The sequence below is a fragment of the Galleria mellonella genome, unplaced genomic scaffold (genome assembly GCF_026898425.1).
Source record: "Galleria mellonella isolate WM207_F2 unplaced genomic scaffold, CSIRO_AGI_GalMel_v1 utg403, whole genome shotgun sequence".
Lineage (NCBI taxonomy): Eukaryota > Metazoa > Arthropoda > Insecta > Lepidoptera > Pyralidae > Galleria > Galleria mellonella.
This window is the reverse complement of record NW_026442095.1, coordinates 602,139-617,898: the sequence shown is the minus strand read 5'-3', so window position 1 is coordinate 617,898 and position 15,760 is coordinate 602,139. Positions and strand designations below refer to the sequence as shown.

The following is a 15,760-nucleotide window of genomic DNA, read 5'->3' as shown; positions in this document are numbered from 1 at the left end:
TAATTTCGTCTAGTTAAACTCCTTGTGCAAAGTGCCAAAATTTTTTATTAAAACATGCCTACTTGGTATGTGTTTGCCACTTCAGATTAAATTAACGTACTTATATGTATCAAGTATGTACAATTCGTATGCATGTAAGTACATACTTTGGAGAATTATAGTTGTCAAGATCTATAAAAATTACCATATACTGTAGATCTTCTCGAGTCAATTTAAGGGCACGATTACGTATACGAGCATTACAAACAATAAAATCAATACAAACAGACAGCCTCTCTGTTTGTATTGGTCAAAGTGTTTTTATATATAACATAATATATATATGATTTAAAAAAAAAATTAAGTATTTATGGTAATTATTATTCTCAACTGCTGAGTATGTAAAATTTAGGATGAATAGAATCCAATTAGGCTAAGAATGATCTTGTATATCAAATTTCTACAAAAATTTACTCCTGAATTTTTCAAATATACATTTGGATTAATTAACGAAACTCCATACACCAATGTTAAGTATGTTACCAAAAATTTTCACAGTTCATTGTGCCCATGTTTTATTTTATGTCGGTCTTTATAACTATATCCAAAACTAATGTAAGAGTTGCCTATTTATTAAAATGTCTAAAATTTGGATTAATTAACGAAAATCCATACACCAATGTTAAGTATGTTACCAAAAATTTTCACAGTTCATGGTGCCCATGTTTTATTTTATGTCTGTCTTTATAACTATATCCAAAACTAATGTAAGAGTTGCCTATTAATTAAGATGTCTAAAGTTTACTCAAATCCTTTATCAATTCTGTTATCCCAAAATCTTCACCCTTTATTTGACCAGAATAGAATACTTTATTTGCTTTGAATAGATAATGACAAAGTTCTTATACAGTTCCAGATTTAGCCAATATTAAGCATGCAAATTATAATTTGAGGTTTTTTTTTAATAAAACTACCAATAATTGATTTTAAGCCATTGAAAAATGGTTGGCAGTTGATTTCTTTTGTATTGGTGATCTTCAACACTTATTATTGGCTAATTCCTTTTCTATAACGATATTCTCACTCACTATTCGCATGCTCGTTTTAATATCAGATTTAAAGTATTATAACTATTCTAGACTGTGGCCAAGTTATGCTAGTGCTCACAACAATCTCGGCACACTGGTGATGGAATCAGGACGAGCGGAACACCATTTCTTGCAAGCTCTCAAATACAACCGTGATCATATTAATGCACATTACAATCTTGCCAAGTTGTACAGGTAAGTTTTGACTTAATAACTTATTAACTATAACGTACACTCGTCTCTGTACAATTTATTTTATTACAAAATCAATCACCAAGTACCATTTTCCACTTGTACCAACTCCAACCCTGAACAATCAATAATGTAAAAGAAAATAGGCTTACAGTGCAATCAAATGGCTTACTTGCTTTTAGAAGTTTATTTCTTTTACTTACATAATAAAATTGTAATTAAATTATGCCTGTAGATAGACGTTAAGAAAAACTATACGAGGAATCTTAATTAGAGCAATAAAAATCAAAACAATATTACAGATATTGTGTTTGTTCCAACATCATGAAAAACTACTGTTCCAATTTGGATAAGGTTTCCAAAATATTGCCAAAAGTCTAACTTAAAGTCTGGTGTATGTTTTATCTTGACACGCCGTCTAGAACCGGCTACCTGCTTTCAAAATATACGCGTACGAGTTTGCGGACAAAAGCTAGTCTTTTTGGAGCAAACAAACATATGGCTCACTTGATGGTAAACGGTTACCGTAGCCTATAAACGCCTGCAGTACCAGGCATTACACGCGCGTTGCCGACCCTGAAGATCTTTTTGCTCCTTTTTTTAAGAACCCCACGCTGTAATCTCTTGGAAAATCTTCGACAGGGAGCTGATTCCATAACCTGAGCTTCGTTTAATATAAAATCGTATTGTTTACAGAAAAAAGAATCGCGTATGCGATTCCTTGAAGATGTTGGAGCGGTGTATCTCACTGGAGCCTCGGTTCGTGCAGGCATATCTGGAACTGCTGCTTCTAACGGACGAGGACGACAAGAGGCCAATATTGGACAAGCTCGTCGAACTCGAGCCCAACAATTGGGAGCATTACCTCTTGTACGGCAATTGGTACAAAGGTCGAGGTGAATTTCTCTATTATACAGAACTATCTATATGAAAGACTGCAGTTTAGCATGTATTTATTTTTAAGCAATGTTTGTAACATTTTATCTTCAGACTATCTGTCAATTTTCGAATTTTAATCCAACAAAATATTAAGTATTAGGTTAGTCATTAAGTGTTAACCGCTGAACATAATCTCTCCCACAAAAGGGGTTTTTCCAGTAGATGCCATGCTTGGCAGACGGGTTGACTTGGCAACTGCCACTGGCTTTTGGCGATATTTTAAGAGAAACACTGCTGCTCATACCTTCGCCATAAGCTCCCTTAGTTACCTCTTACGACACCTACGGGAAAGGAAGGGTAGCCTATTCTATGCCAGAAGCTATACGGTGCCCTACTAGAATTAGTACTAGTTACTAATTCTAGTAGGGTAGTAAAATTCTAGTAGTAAAATCTATTTATTGTGCTTAGTATAAATATTAAAATGCATAGATATGGATACATACTTACTATAAAATTTATAGCATTAGCAAACACGGATCGTACAAGTTATGGACTGTATAATATTATTTAGTACATTGTTTATCAGTTATTAAATTAATTTCAAAATGTTCAAGATAGATAGATAGATACTCTTTATTGTGTCCTCCAAAAGATTACAAGATTGATTATAGATTAGGTGTCTACTGTTATTTTAAACATCAAGCATATCATTGTTTTAATCATTATCCGGCTCAGGATATAATCTCATAGTCTTACTAAGTGTGTATTTCTTTTTATTTTTAGATTTATTGCCATTATCATTAGAGTATTACATGACGGCAATGAGGTTGTCGTTCACGAGTAAGTCGCAGAGCAGCGAACGCGGCAAGATACTGTCAATGCGCGCCGCTTGCTTGGCGTTGCGGAGTGCGGGTCAGCGGGCGAGGGTGCTCCAATTACTAACAAGGTAAAGATTGTAAAAATGCCCCTGCTCTAAATGCAGAATGCATGTTCCCAAACTTATCTTGTCCACTGCCCACTTTGAGAATAAATTGTTTTTTAGCGCCCCCATTTTTTCACCTACTTAAAAACCACTATTACTTCAAGATCAACAAATCACCCCCTAAGTCTCTACACAACGCCCCCATTTTTTTTCTTGATCCCTTACCGCCTTCCTTTAGGCCTGCAGCGCCCACAAGGGGGCGTTATTGCCCATTTTGGGAAAGGCTTATTTAGAGAGAATTAATAATTAGCAGGAATATGTTCATGAAATAGATCAAGCTGAATATTGTTGATAGAATAAGGTCTCCCGTTTTTACGAAACATTATAAAATAACTTATTCATAAATTAAATTAATAAAATCCCAATTGGTAAACGTGATTTCATTGTAAGATTCATCAGTAAATATAATAAATTAATATTTAATAAATTTTGTTATCTATTTATCATTTTTTATTAGCATTTTTTTATGCAACTTAAAATGGCAAACAAGCTCACGGTCCACTTGATGGAAAGTGGTAATCATCGTCTATAGACATGAACAGTACCATGGACATAACAGAGTATATTGTTTCATCCATGATATCCCCATTCGTTGCCATTCCTGTGGACTAAGGTATCATTTTCCTGTACCCTGTAAATAAAGTATAAAAATAAATAAATAAACTTAAAATTTATTCTCAAATTTATCAGTCATAAAAGCTAACATTTTATTTTTATTTATTATTTAAGTTTATTTTTATAACTACATTCATGAAAATTCAGGTTACTTTACATCAATCTACACTAATATTATTAAGAGGAAAAATTTGATTGTAACTCAAATATACTTAACCGATTTAAAAAAAAAGAACAAAAGAAAGAACCTGTAGAAAGCTTCATTATCAACGGGTAACAAAAGGCTGTATATAATTCCTGATAACTCCATGTAGTCGTGTAAAGCTGGAACGCGAGTAGTACGTACTAAATCGAGCGCCGGGCAGGTGGCAGGCGGCGCGGGGCGGCGCGCGCGCAGCCGGCGCCCGGCGGCGCGCGGCGGCGGCGTGGCGCCTGCGCACCGAGCTGGCCGGCCGCGCCGCGCTCTACGCACGGCCCGCGCGCCCGCCGCCGCAGGTATACAATATTTATTATTATTTTTATATAAAGACGATGTAGTGACAAAAATCGAAAAAGGAATGTTGCGTTGGTTTGGTCATTTGGAGAGGATGGATGAAAGAAGAATTACGAAAGAGATTTATCGAGCAAGAATGAATGGAGATGTCGGTAGGGGCCGCCCTAGATGGACGTATGTCGACCAAATAGGCGACGTGCTGAAGAAGGGCCAAATTAAAAGTACCCGTAACCGACGAGCGTGTATGACAAGATTGATGAATGTGGAAGAAGCGAAAGAGGTTTGTTTGAATCGAAACATTTGGCGTTCCATTGTTTCTGCCTACCCTAATGGGAGACAGGCATGACAGATATGTATGTATGTTTTATATTTCTTTTTAATGGATGATAATAGTATGGTAACCCTGTTATCGGTATACACTGGCGGGACACCAGTGAGAGATAATATGTGAGAATGAAGCAAGTCAGTTAGCTCATCATGACCAATTCCACAACAATTATTCACGATAGTTTCCAGGGAGAATCACGTGGAGGTCGACCTGATAGGAGTATATTGCTAGCAATATATGGGACTGTTAAACTCCAAATGGGGCTGCTAACAATCCATTTTCCCCTTATTATTATTATATTAGCCGGTAACTGTCCATTGCTGAACATAAGCCTACCTCATAAAAGAGGATTTTCTAGTAGTTGCCACGCTTGACAAGCGGGATGGTAACCGCAATTAGGCTTTGGTGATGTTTCAAGAGGGACGCTACTGCCCGTTTCTTGATCATAAAACGCCCTTAGTCGCCTCTCACGACACTCACTGGAAAAAAGAGCAGTTACGCTTGGATCATTTCACACAACTGTAGTGAAATTTCATTTGATACACAAATCACACCTGTTACATTGCTTAACAGAGATTATTACAAATGATTCTAATGTAAAATGGCAGATAGGTGTTCGGATTTCTTCATAATTAATCGACTGCGCTGTGTAAACAGTGGAGTTAAATCACAGTGTGCTTTATCACACTTCTTTAAAAACTATATTCGCTTGCTCTTACCACAAAAATCATAATTCTTATTTCACTTACAACAGCAAATAGTAGCAATAGTGACGATTACGTCATAGCAGACGAAGATCGCATTTTGTAAATTGTCACAACTGAGATCGATATAAATAAATATAAAAATTTCACTAAATGATAATGTATTAAATGTAGCAATAATTTCCATGCCTACTCACTATACTGTACACGCGGAATCTGTCGTCACTCAAGACCTATATACTTAGAATAATTCAACCTTGCATGTACCAAGTGTCCAGCGCATACGCACAGTGTGCACTAAACAAAATATGTATACCATAAATTATATCAGATCCATGCGTCCAAATACTGAGAACAAATTAATAATACTTTTTAACATTTAAACAAAACTTTATTTCTAGGTAACATCGACGTGTCTCCACCACAGCCAACTGGAAGTGTCGCACGATGCGTACACATCCCGTCTCAAAGATAACGATATAGTGAATGCCAATTCTAGAACTTTCTACACCACTCCCGACCGTGAGTTGGATGAAGTAATGAAAATTGATAAGAATAGTTGCCAAAAGAGCATTAAGAAGTGCGTGTCTATATCGGCACAGTACAAACCGACCCACAACAAGTCAGAAACAGGACATAAACAGAAGAGCTGTCCGTTGCACAAGAAGAAGAAAATAAAGGAGCCAAATACGTTCTCGCCTTTTGTTTCTGAACATTTAATAAAGACTTATTAGTTTGTAAATACGCTAAACTTGATTAGTTCTGTATAGTTTCTGTAACTGTTAATTAAGAACTTAATTCATGTTTATAACAAGCAAATAACGTCCCATTATAATTCACAGATATGTCATTGTAAATGGAAAATGTTAGGGTACTATCATCACTTTGATGATTTGCTAAAAGCAGAGTTGAAGCTATGCAAGTCAAGATATAAAAATATGAGCTACACCCATTTGTGATGCATACAGTCTATCTTGAAAACTTTTGCTACAAGATTTTATTTATAACCATTTTTAAGTTAATGTGTAGTGTATTCTTGTATATTCATCACATCACATGTTACTGTATTCTGGGAATGAATAAAGTTACGACTCATGGTATTCTTAAACTTCATCAGATGGTAAAGGATTTAGCTATTATTTACTACATGGAAAGGAATTTTTATTTTATGACGTTACATAATATAATTCTAATATACAAGAGTATTTTATTATTATTATTATTTCAGCCGTTAACTCTCTACTGCTGGATATTAGCCTTCCCTATAAGAAGAGTTTTGCCAGTAGTTGTCACGCTTGGCAGGCGGATTGGCAACCGCAGTTAGGCTTTTACAGATGTTTTAAGAGGGACGCTGCTACCCATCCCTCGTCCTATCTTAGTCGGCACTTACGACACCCATAGGAAAGTATGGGATGGCCCATTTTATGCCGAGGCACACACGGTGGATATACAAGAGAATAAAATTCATAAATTAAATTGTTTAAATTCATGTAACTTTTTTATACCACGAAGGTGGCAAATAAGCATACAGCCCGTCTGATGGTAAGCGGTTACCGTAGCGTACGGACTCCTGCAACACTAGGGGTATCACGTGCGCATCGCCGACCCTAACTTACTGGCTAACTCTCTCCGAGTTAAAATAAACACTGTTGATGAGAAGGAGACATGACACTGTATTCTAACCTCCGTTACATGGAGAAAAATTTAACTATTATTTATTTTACTATGTCACATAATGCATGTAATGTAATTCTTATAAACAAATGCCTTAGATTATATAAATAGAGAATCAAGTCTCAAAAACGGGTCAACTTTTTGTCAGCTAATTGCCAAATTAGCTGAATTGTTTTTTTTCAGTGTTCTATATACTTACGCACATTATCTATTATTGACGTATCTATATTTAATTATTTAATAAATAAAACAAGTTTTTATGCATTAAAAGGATGAAAAAAATATTTTAGAAAATACAGAATTATAAAGGATCCCATTCGTGTTTCAACCGTGAAGCAGTTGTGTTTGCATGGCTTTGTTTCGGTTTGAAGGGTGGGATATGGCGTGAATTTACTGGGTACAGAGGGATAATACCTAAGTCCTCAGGAACGGCAACGCATGAAGGGTATCATGGGCGAAACAGTATACTTTGTTATGTCAATGGTACTGCTCGTGTCTATAGGCGACGGTTACATCAGGTGGGCCGTCAGCTTGTTTGCTATTCTAAGTTGTATAAAAAAAAAAGGAAACATTCATAACTATTTAGCACACAAAATTGGGTGAAAAATTTGACCCGCTTTTCTCGAAGCATTTGTATGGAGACACTCTATCAATATAATCTAAAACAAATGTATAAGAATTCAAAATTTTTGCGACAGTGTTAATGTAGGTAACCGACTAACTTTCTACAAGTTAGATAACAAGTAATTGGGGGCAGGCTTGATCGTGGTGCTAAGGTATTGATCGATACAATATCATTTCTTTCTTGATCTTCATGATTGATTTTTCTGATGTAACCTTTTGTGACCTTTGCGTGAAATTATACATTTTCTAATGTCCATGGTGTATTCTGTAATGTTCATGGTATTGTTCATGTCTATAGACGACGGTTGCCATTTTACATCAAGTGGCTTCTTTGCTATTCCAAGTTCAAATTAAATGTGATATTTTTTTCTAAATGGCCAATAAAATTGTAAGTGTTAATATCGGATTATAATTTTAAAATAATTATATCTAGGCGTTCTTTCATCATCGTCATCATATCAGCCATTAACTGTCCACTGCTGTACATAAGCCTCCCCCTAGGGGGGTCTTGCCAGTACTTACCACGCTTGGCAGGCGGATTATCAACCGCAAGTTAGACTTTGGAGATGTTTTAAGAGGGACGCTGCTGCCTATCCTTTGCTGTCCCTTAGTCTCCTCTTACGGACCACGGGAAAGGAAAGTGTGGCCTGTTCTATGCCGGGACCACGCGGCAAGGCGTTCTTTAATACATAGTACGAATATGTGAACGTTAATAATCTATGTATACAATAAACACCTAATCAATCAAATGTTACACAAACAATCCTATGGATCAATTTAAAACTGTAACTCATCCTGTCCTCCCATGGCCGTTTATTTTTTTATATCAAACCACACGTATACATGTAAATTGTCACAGTATACTCTGTGATTTTAATAGTACTGTTTATATCCATAGGCGACTATTGCTACTGCCATACTATGTTGCATAAGAAATATTGTATATATAAAATAATTGCTTAGAAATAATTAAAAAAGAAACTGCATAAATAAAAAAAAAGTCAATTTCATACCATAATCATTACGAGGGAAGTGCATTTGTGCAACTATGTAATAAAATATTGATTTAATAATGATTTATTTGTTTTGCAAACAATCGTATACATTATTGGTATTTACAGATGGGCAAAGCACCTAGGTCATAGACATTTGTGGCTTTTTTTACATCCTGTCCAATCCTACATTTTATTTTTATATCAAACCACACGTATATCTGCTGTTCTTTTAAAAAAACAACTTACGCAAAGTATCGTGGGTGTCACAGTATACTCTGTGATTTTAATAGTACTGTTTATATCCATAGGCGACTATTGCTACTGCCATACTATGTTGCATAAGAAATATTGTATATATAAAATAATTGATTTAGATAACGTTTTTATAATTAAAAAAGAAACTGCATAAATAAAAAAAAGTCAATTTCATACCATAATCATTACGATTTAAATCGTATATCTGTCAACCCTGCTAGCAAGACAGCGACAAAATCACGTTGCATAAGTTATGCAAGAGATTTGTGCAATGTTGTTCTTTCTATGTAATAAAATATTGATTTAATAATGATTTATTTGTTTTGCAAACAATCGTATACATTATTGGTATTACGTTATTTACTATGTAAAGTAGGTTAATTTGCAACTGATTTATACACTTTCTAATGTAATAATTGTTTACCAAGTTGAATTTTATCTCGTCTAATATCTACTGGTGGGGTGAAGGGATAGTTAGCAATGGAGTTTGACAGCCCCATTGCTAGCAATATGCCCTATCAGGTCAACCTCCGCGTGGTGATTCCCCCTCGTCATCTGCTAACACTACAATAAATGGAAACCATCGTGAACATATTCTCGTTGAATTCGTCACGAAAAATGGGCTAACGTTTTGACCTGCTTCGTCCTCACAAAACTATCATCCTTCACTGGTGCCGGTGTATACCGATAGCGCGGGTGGGGTTACTATTTCATTATCACCTATAAACAAAAAAAAAATATCTACTGCTCTGTTTTATTGTTAACAACAGAAACTGTACTATATAATTGGGACTTAACCTTTCTTTGCATGTTTTTTTTTGTCAACGATTAAGTTCCTTGTTGATAAAATCATGAAGATTCTACACAAACACTAAAATTGCCTTGTGCTACAAGATGGGGAAGTCATGTTACTTCGTTAACAATATTAAAGATTTAATTCTAAGTGATGATTTCTTGACGAAGACAGGGGAATGTATAAGTATTTTGGAACCAGTCACTGAAAGCATATTTTACTTAGAGAGCGATCAGAAATAAATCAAGGTGATATAAATGTTCGAAAGTAAAGGAAAAATAGTTTAAAAAATAAATTTGACAGCTATGTTTTTTTTTTCTGCGATGGATTAAAAAGGTATCCAGACACGATCAACTTAAAGTGAACTTGTTCTTTTATATATTTTTTGGGCATTCAATGTCATGATGGAAATTTCCATCAATATGCGAAGAAGGATTAAAACATTTTCAAAAGAATAATCATTGAAATTTTAAAAATTGAAAACTTTTAATTACGTCTGTCTAAAAGGCAGACTAAATGTATAATAAAAATAATTTAATAAAAAAATGTATATTATTATATTTCTTTGGCAGTTCTATTTTTAAGCTATAAAAAATGGGTAACCAATTCTGAACCATTTTGATTGGCGTTACATCGCTTTTTAGATTTTTTACCATTTAGATACAACTTTTTGTCGATATAATTCACCGCTATCGATTGGCAGTGCCGATCGATACGGCTGTCAGTGTTTTTACAATCGAATAGATTGAATTAATGTACAATTAACATGATGTAATCGACTTGAATCGAGTCACCTATTATATTAATAATCGATATTATATTATTTTTGTTCATAATTATTCTTATACGATAAATAAATGGCCATTTTTAATTTATTATAATAAAGAGAAAGGGGGATAGAATTTGAGACAATCATTTCAAATATTTTTTATTGATATAATAAAAATTATATAATATATTGTATAATTTTTATAGCTACATAAGACGGTGTATGTTTTAAATTTGAATATAGTATCTGAACATCCAATAAGGATTTATAGATTATTCTTTGGCATTTTTTCAATTTATATATGTATTGTACTATATAGGTTATTCTGGGTCATTTTTTCAATGTACATATTTATTATTCTACGTACCTAATTAACAATTATAAAATATAATAATTACCATTTTTTTTTTGTATATTACATAAAATCTTTTACATCAAATTAAAATAGTAATTTTAAAGCTCAATATTGAACATAACGTTGGCTGTTTTGAAAATATTTTTCTTTTGTTATATTTAAAGCATCATACAATCCGTGACTTCGCTAATTGAAGCTGAAAACAGTAATTACTGAATAACAATTACGTTGTCGAATTATGTTATAATGAAAAATTTTGAGAACAATTTTCAATCTAGCCATGACATAATCGATTTTTAGCACGTAATTGTAATTGGCTGAAAATTGGTAGTTTTTTTTTGTAATATTGTACTCAGAATTACACAGTAATACAATGCAAACGTAATGCATAATCTTTATTAATAATAATAAAAAAATGGAAATAAAATGGTAAAATAGTAACAAATGTCTTAATATAATATATAATTTATTCCTTGACTTATTTCAAACACATACAATATAAATATAATTTATAATCTTTATTAATAATTAAAAAAGTAAATGGAAATAAAATAGTAAAATAGAAACAAATGCCTTAAAGTGATATATTATTTATTGACTTATTTCAAACACTGAGTAATTTATGTTTGAAAAGTAAAATAAATTCATTTCATTTCATTTGAAAAGTAATAGAAAATATGAAAATAATTTCTGTTACATTACTTGTAATTAAAAACAATCTTACGCCCCTATTCATAAAAACTAAAATCTTCTACAAATGTAACTAATATACTGTTTTGTCACTTTCTTTCATATTGAGAATGTAGTGTAAAAGAAAGAGACAATACAGTTCAATAGCTAAAATAGGTATATAAGAGGCTTTTTTATGGATGATAATGAAATAGTGACCCCACCCGCGCTATCGATATACACCGGCGAGGCACCAGTGAAGAATGATAGGTGAGAATAAAGCAGGTCAGTTAGCCCATCGTGACGAATTCAACAAGAATTGTTCACGATGGTTTCCAGGGAGAACCACGTCGAGGTTGACCTGATAGGGCATATTGCTAGCAATAGGGCTGTCAAATTCCATTGCTAACAATCCCTTTCCTACCAGTATATAAGAGATTTGACGTTTTTATGAATAAGGGAGTTACAATTTAGTTATTAGATTCAGATGGCTCATGACCGTTTCTTATGGCAGTCTACGGGGGAGATCTATCTTCAGTGATGGACACATAATAACTGAGACGATGATGACGAAAATTCAATTATAAAAGTTTAATAATAATGGACTGTATACCATCACAGAGTATGCTGTGACGCCCATGATACTCCTAATGCGATGTCATTCTTGAAAACTTTTATATATATATATAGGTATACCACCGTATCCAGTAATTTCACAGCCATATCTTTTATCAATAAAATACTATTATGGTAACTATTTGTTTTGTTAAAAAAACAAAACACAGAAGCATTTATAATCTTCAGAAAACATTCATGTATAATAAAAGGTACCTACTGCAGCATTTGGATCATTATCTCTATTGCATTGACCTATATTTTAAGTTCTGTAAATAATGTAAATGACGTGTAATATACGTAAATAAATATGATGTACTGTAAAGTTAAGCAATTTAACAATGCAAATAAATCAATATGGTACTAGTACAATGTGTCTACGTGAAGCAGGCTTATGCAAACTTAATAAATTCAATGTACCAATTTCATTGAATAACAAAAAACACAATAATTAAAACAAAATTAAAACACATAACGAATTTAATTAAATATTTTAAATTAAAAAAATAATTATGTATTTAGGTGCAGAATTGACGGAGATATGTCATAACAAATATATAAAAATGTTGTTGAATTCTTTCTATTTTAATGTCCCACTCAGCCATGTTAAAAATTAAATGGTTCTCAATTCGACTGTATTTTTGTGTGTATGACATGTTGTTGTGATTGGATGATCAATTTCGATTGTAAATGAATGTCGATAATTATTTTTTTTTTATTTATTTACTTTTAGGGTTGTCTATATATAATTATTTGAAGGATTAATAGTAATTATGACCAGAAAATTTTCATATATATATATATATATATATATATATATATATATATATATATATATATATATATATATATATATATATATATATTATGTAACTTAGAATGGTAAACAAGCTGACGGCCCACCTGATGGAAAGTGGTAACCGTCATCTATAGACCGTAAGCAACCGTAAAGCAGTTGTGTTTGCATGGCTGTGTTTCGGTTTGAAGGGTTCCCATCCTTCAAACCGAAATATAGGGAACATGGGATATGGCAATGAATTTACAAGGTACATAGGAATAACACCTGTGTCCTCAACGCATGGGAGGTATCATGGTTGAAACACGAATGGGACAGCGGTACCCAAGCAATTGACTTTTGTACAAAGTCTCCCTCTGGTAGACATAGGCCGGTACAAATAATACCGTAGATCATATCGATTTATTTACTAAATCAACACTGTAATACTATTGTCGCACGTGTCGCTTTAGATGTATGTATGTATTTATTTGTTTACTAACACATTGAATAAACGAACTTGATATACGAACATCGAATTTTCATTTGAACCCTTATGTTGTCACCTGGTCATCAGGTTTTAGCATTAAATGCAAAAAAAAAAAGAGAGATACTAAAATACAAATAGTAAAAAAGGAATAAAATGTAATATATTTTTAAATTATATCCTAATGTTACAATTACAACAAAAAAAAAAGGTAAGATTTGCAATAGACAGGTGGCAGATACGTATTTTTTTTGTCTGTATTTTTTGTCACTTCTCATTAAAATTAATTGTAGGTTTATTATTTTTATGAATGATGCAATGAAACGTAAAGATATAATTTACTTTTTCATTAAACAGGTATTTGTCGTCAATTGTGCAAATAGTCCTTATTCTTTTGTACCCTATTATTGGCACAAGCACGGAAAATTGACAAACAATTATAAATTTGGCAAATAATAAAATATCGTAATAGTGTTAAGCTGCCATTTCAGTGTTATAGTCACGAATTGTCTTTTCATCGATCCGTGTGATTTATTGAAAGCGACTGAATAGAATCATTATGTAGTTGCCAATGTCATTGTGTCCTAAGTAATGCGGTATCGAAATCAGTAACCGTCATTGCTCTTACAATACAATACACTAAGCAATACAATTTTTTTTTCAATGGGTGGGATATGGCGTGAATTTACTGGGTACAGAGGAATAACACCTGAGTCCTCAGGAATGGTAACGCATGGGGGGTATCATGGGCGAAACAGTATACTCTGTTATGTCCATGGCCACTGCTCATGTCTACAGGCGACGGTTACCACTTTCCATCAGGTGGACCGTCAGCTTGTTTGCCATTCTAAGTTGTATAAAAAAAATCACTATGAAATTTGGTATACACGTACTATTTATATATGGGATGGAGAAGGCAATAGGTCTTTTAGGTCGTAATACTTGGTCAACACCGCTGGTAGCTAGAAACAATTAAATTTATGCATATTATACCGAATTATAAGTACTACAAATAGAAGTATTTAGCGAAGGTTTAAAAAACTGGTCAAGGAAATATTACGGAACCCTAATGGGTTGATAAATTATTTTAAAATAAAGGTCATGTTAAGTGAAACTAAAATTAGTATGATTAATAAAAAAAAAAGCTTCCTTGACATAGTGAAATCCGATGAATTATTTATCTATTTTTACGCCAGGCATTACTAACTCTCCGATTTTAATAACAAGAAACAAACAAACATGAAGTATAATTAGTAGATAACGCTAAAATAATACATCGTCATAGAGAGATAGTGGTGGGAAAAAAAAAACAATACACCCTGTATTGTTTTTTTTTTGATGGGTCAAAATGGTATAGTATCCCCGCATGCGCTAACGGGATACGCTGGCGGAGCACCAGTGAAGGGTAATCGATGAGAATGAAAACAGGCCAGTTAGCCCATCATGATGAATTCATCAGGAATTAACCATGATAGTTTCCAGGGAGAACCGCGAGGAAGTCGACCTGGTTGGGTATATTGCTAACAATAGGATTCTGTCTCCATTACTAATAATCCCTTTCTCCCCAGGGTGTATTGTTAGCAATGGGTCAATTAGTAATCTATTACTAACAATCCCTTTCTCCCCAAGACAGGACGTTGTACTGAAAATAACTTCTGGATTAAGTCGAAACAATTGTTGGAAACGGCGAAACAGTAAGTTCATTTCCCGTATGTATATAAACAAGAATGGACCGATTATGATGCGTTTTTTTATTTGTAAGGTGATGTCAGCTTGATTGAGATGATTCTTAGTTACAATTCACGAAGATCTATTCAAGGTGACCAACTCTTTATAGGGGTTTGTTTGTGTCGGGACTATTTTTTTAATTTTTAATAAATGTATAGTTATGAAAAACAAATTCCCTCTGCAAGAAGAAATTGATTTAACATTTACAAATAAATAATCTTTATATTTAAAGAGTATTTCTGTTATAATTTGGACAAAACATGGTTACGTAGTTACTAATTAAGTAGTTTGGTAATTAAGCGAGTACGTAAATACCTATATAAACCACTTGTTAACTGTGCATTATTACACTTAAAGATAAAGATTTTATTTGCGAACATGTGTACATAGTAAGTGCAAAGACATACTTGTTGTTCATTGTAGGATTTGTATAGTTCTAACATGTTTTGCTAACATTAGCGTGCAAAATGTTCTTTCAAGGACAGTGGCAATTTAAAGTGCCTTACAAAATATACTTATATAACTTACACGCTATTTAAATAACGGAACAGAAGATATAATGAATAAAAAGCAAATACTAGTAGAAGGTAAATAATAGATACATATACGCATAATCTTGTGACAGTGTATCACGTGAAGGTATTTGCGAAAGGGGGGAAAGGGATTGTTAGTAATAGCGACTAAGAATCCCATTGCTACCAATATACCCAACCAGGTCGACCTGCTCACGGTTCCCCCCGGAAACAATCATGATTTTGTTT

General features: G+C 33.3%; 2 protein-coding genes across 2 annotated transcripts in view; one reads left to right on the top strand and one right to left on the bottom strand.

The window, feature by feature from the left end:
- Positions 1-8,337, top strand: part of LOC113521095 (protein O-mannosyl-transferase TMTC1-like) — a 159,437-nt gene extending 151,100 nt beyond the window's left edge. The window contains exons 10-14 of the mRNA XM_052898206.1: positions 1,119-1,262; positions 1,956-2,155; positions 2,922-3,084; positions 4,101-4,230; positions 5,662-8,337. Of these exons, the coding sequence (XP_052754166.1) occupies positions 1,119-1,262; positions 1,956-2,155; positions 2,922-3,084; positions 4,101-4,230; positions 5,662-5,994 (970 nt within the window). The 3' untranslated portion in view covers positions 5,995-8,337. The remainder of the gene's footprint in view (positions 1-1,118; positions 1,263-1,955; positions 2,156-2,921; positions 3,085-4,100; positions 4,231-5,661) is intronic.
- LOC113518626 (uncharacterized) overlaps positions 1-15,760 on the bottom strand; it is a 156,861-nt gene that overhangs the window by 121,318 nt on the left and 19,783 nt on the right. The window lies entirely within an intron of this gene.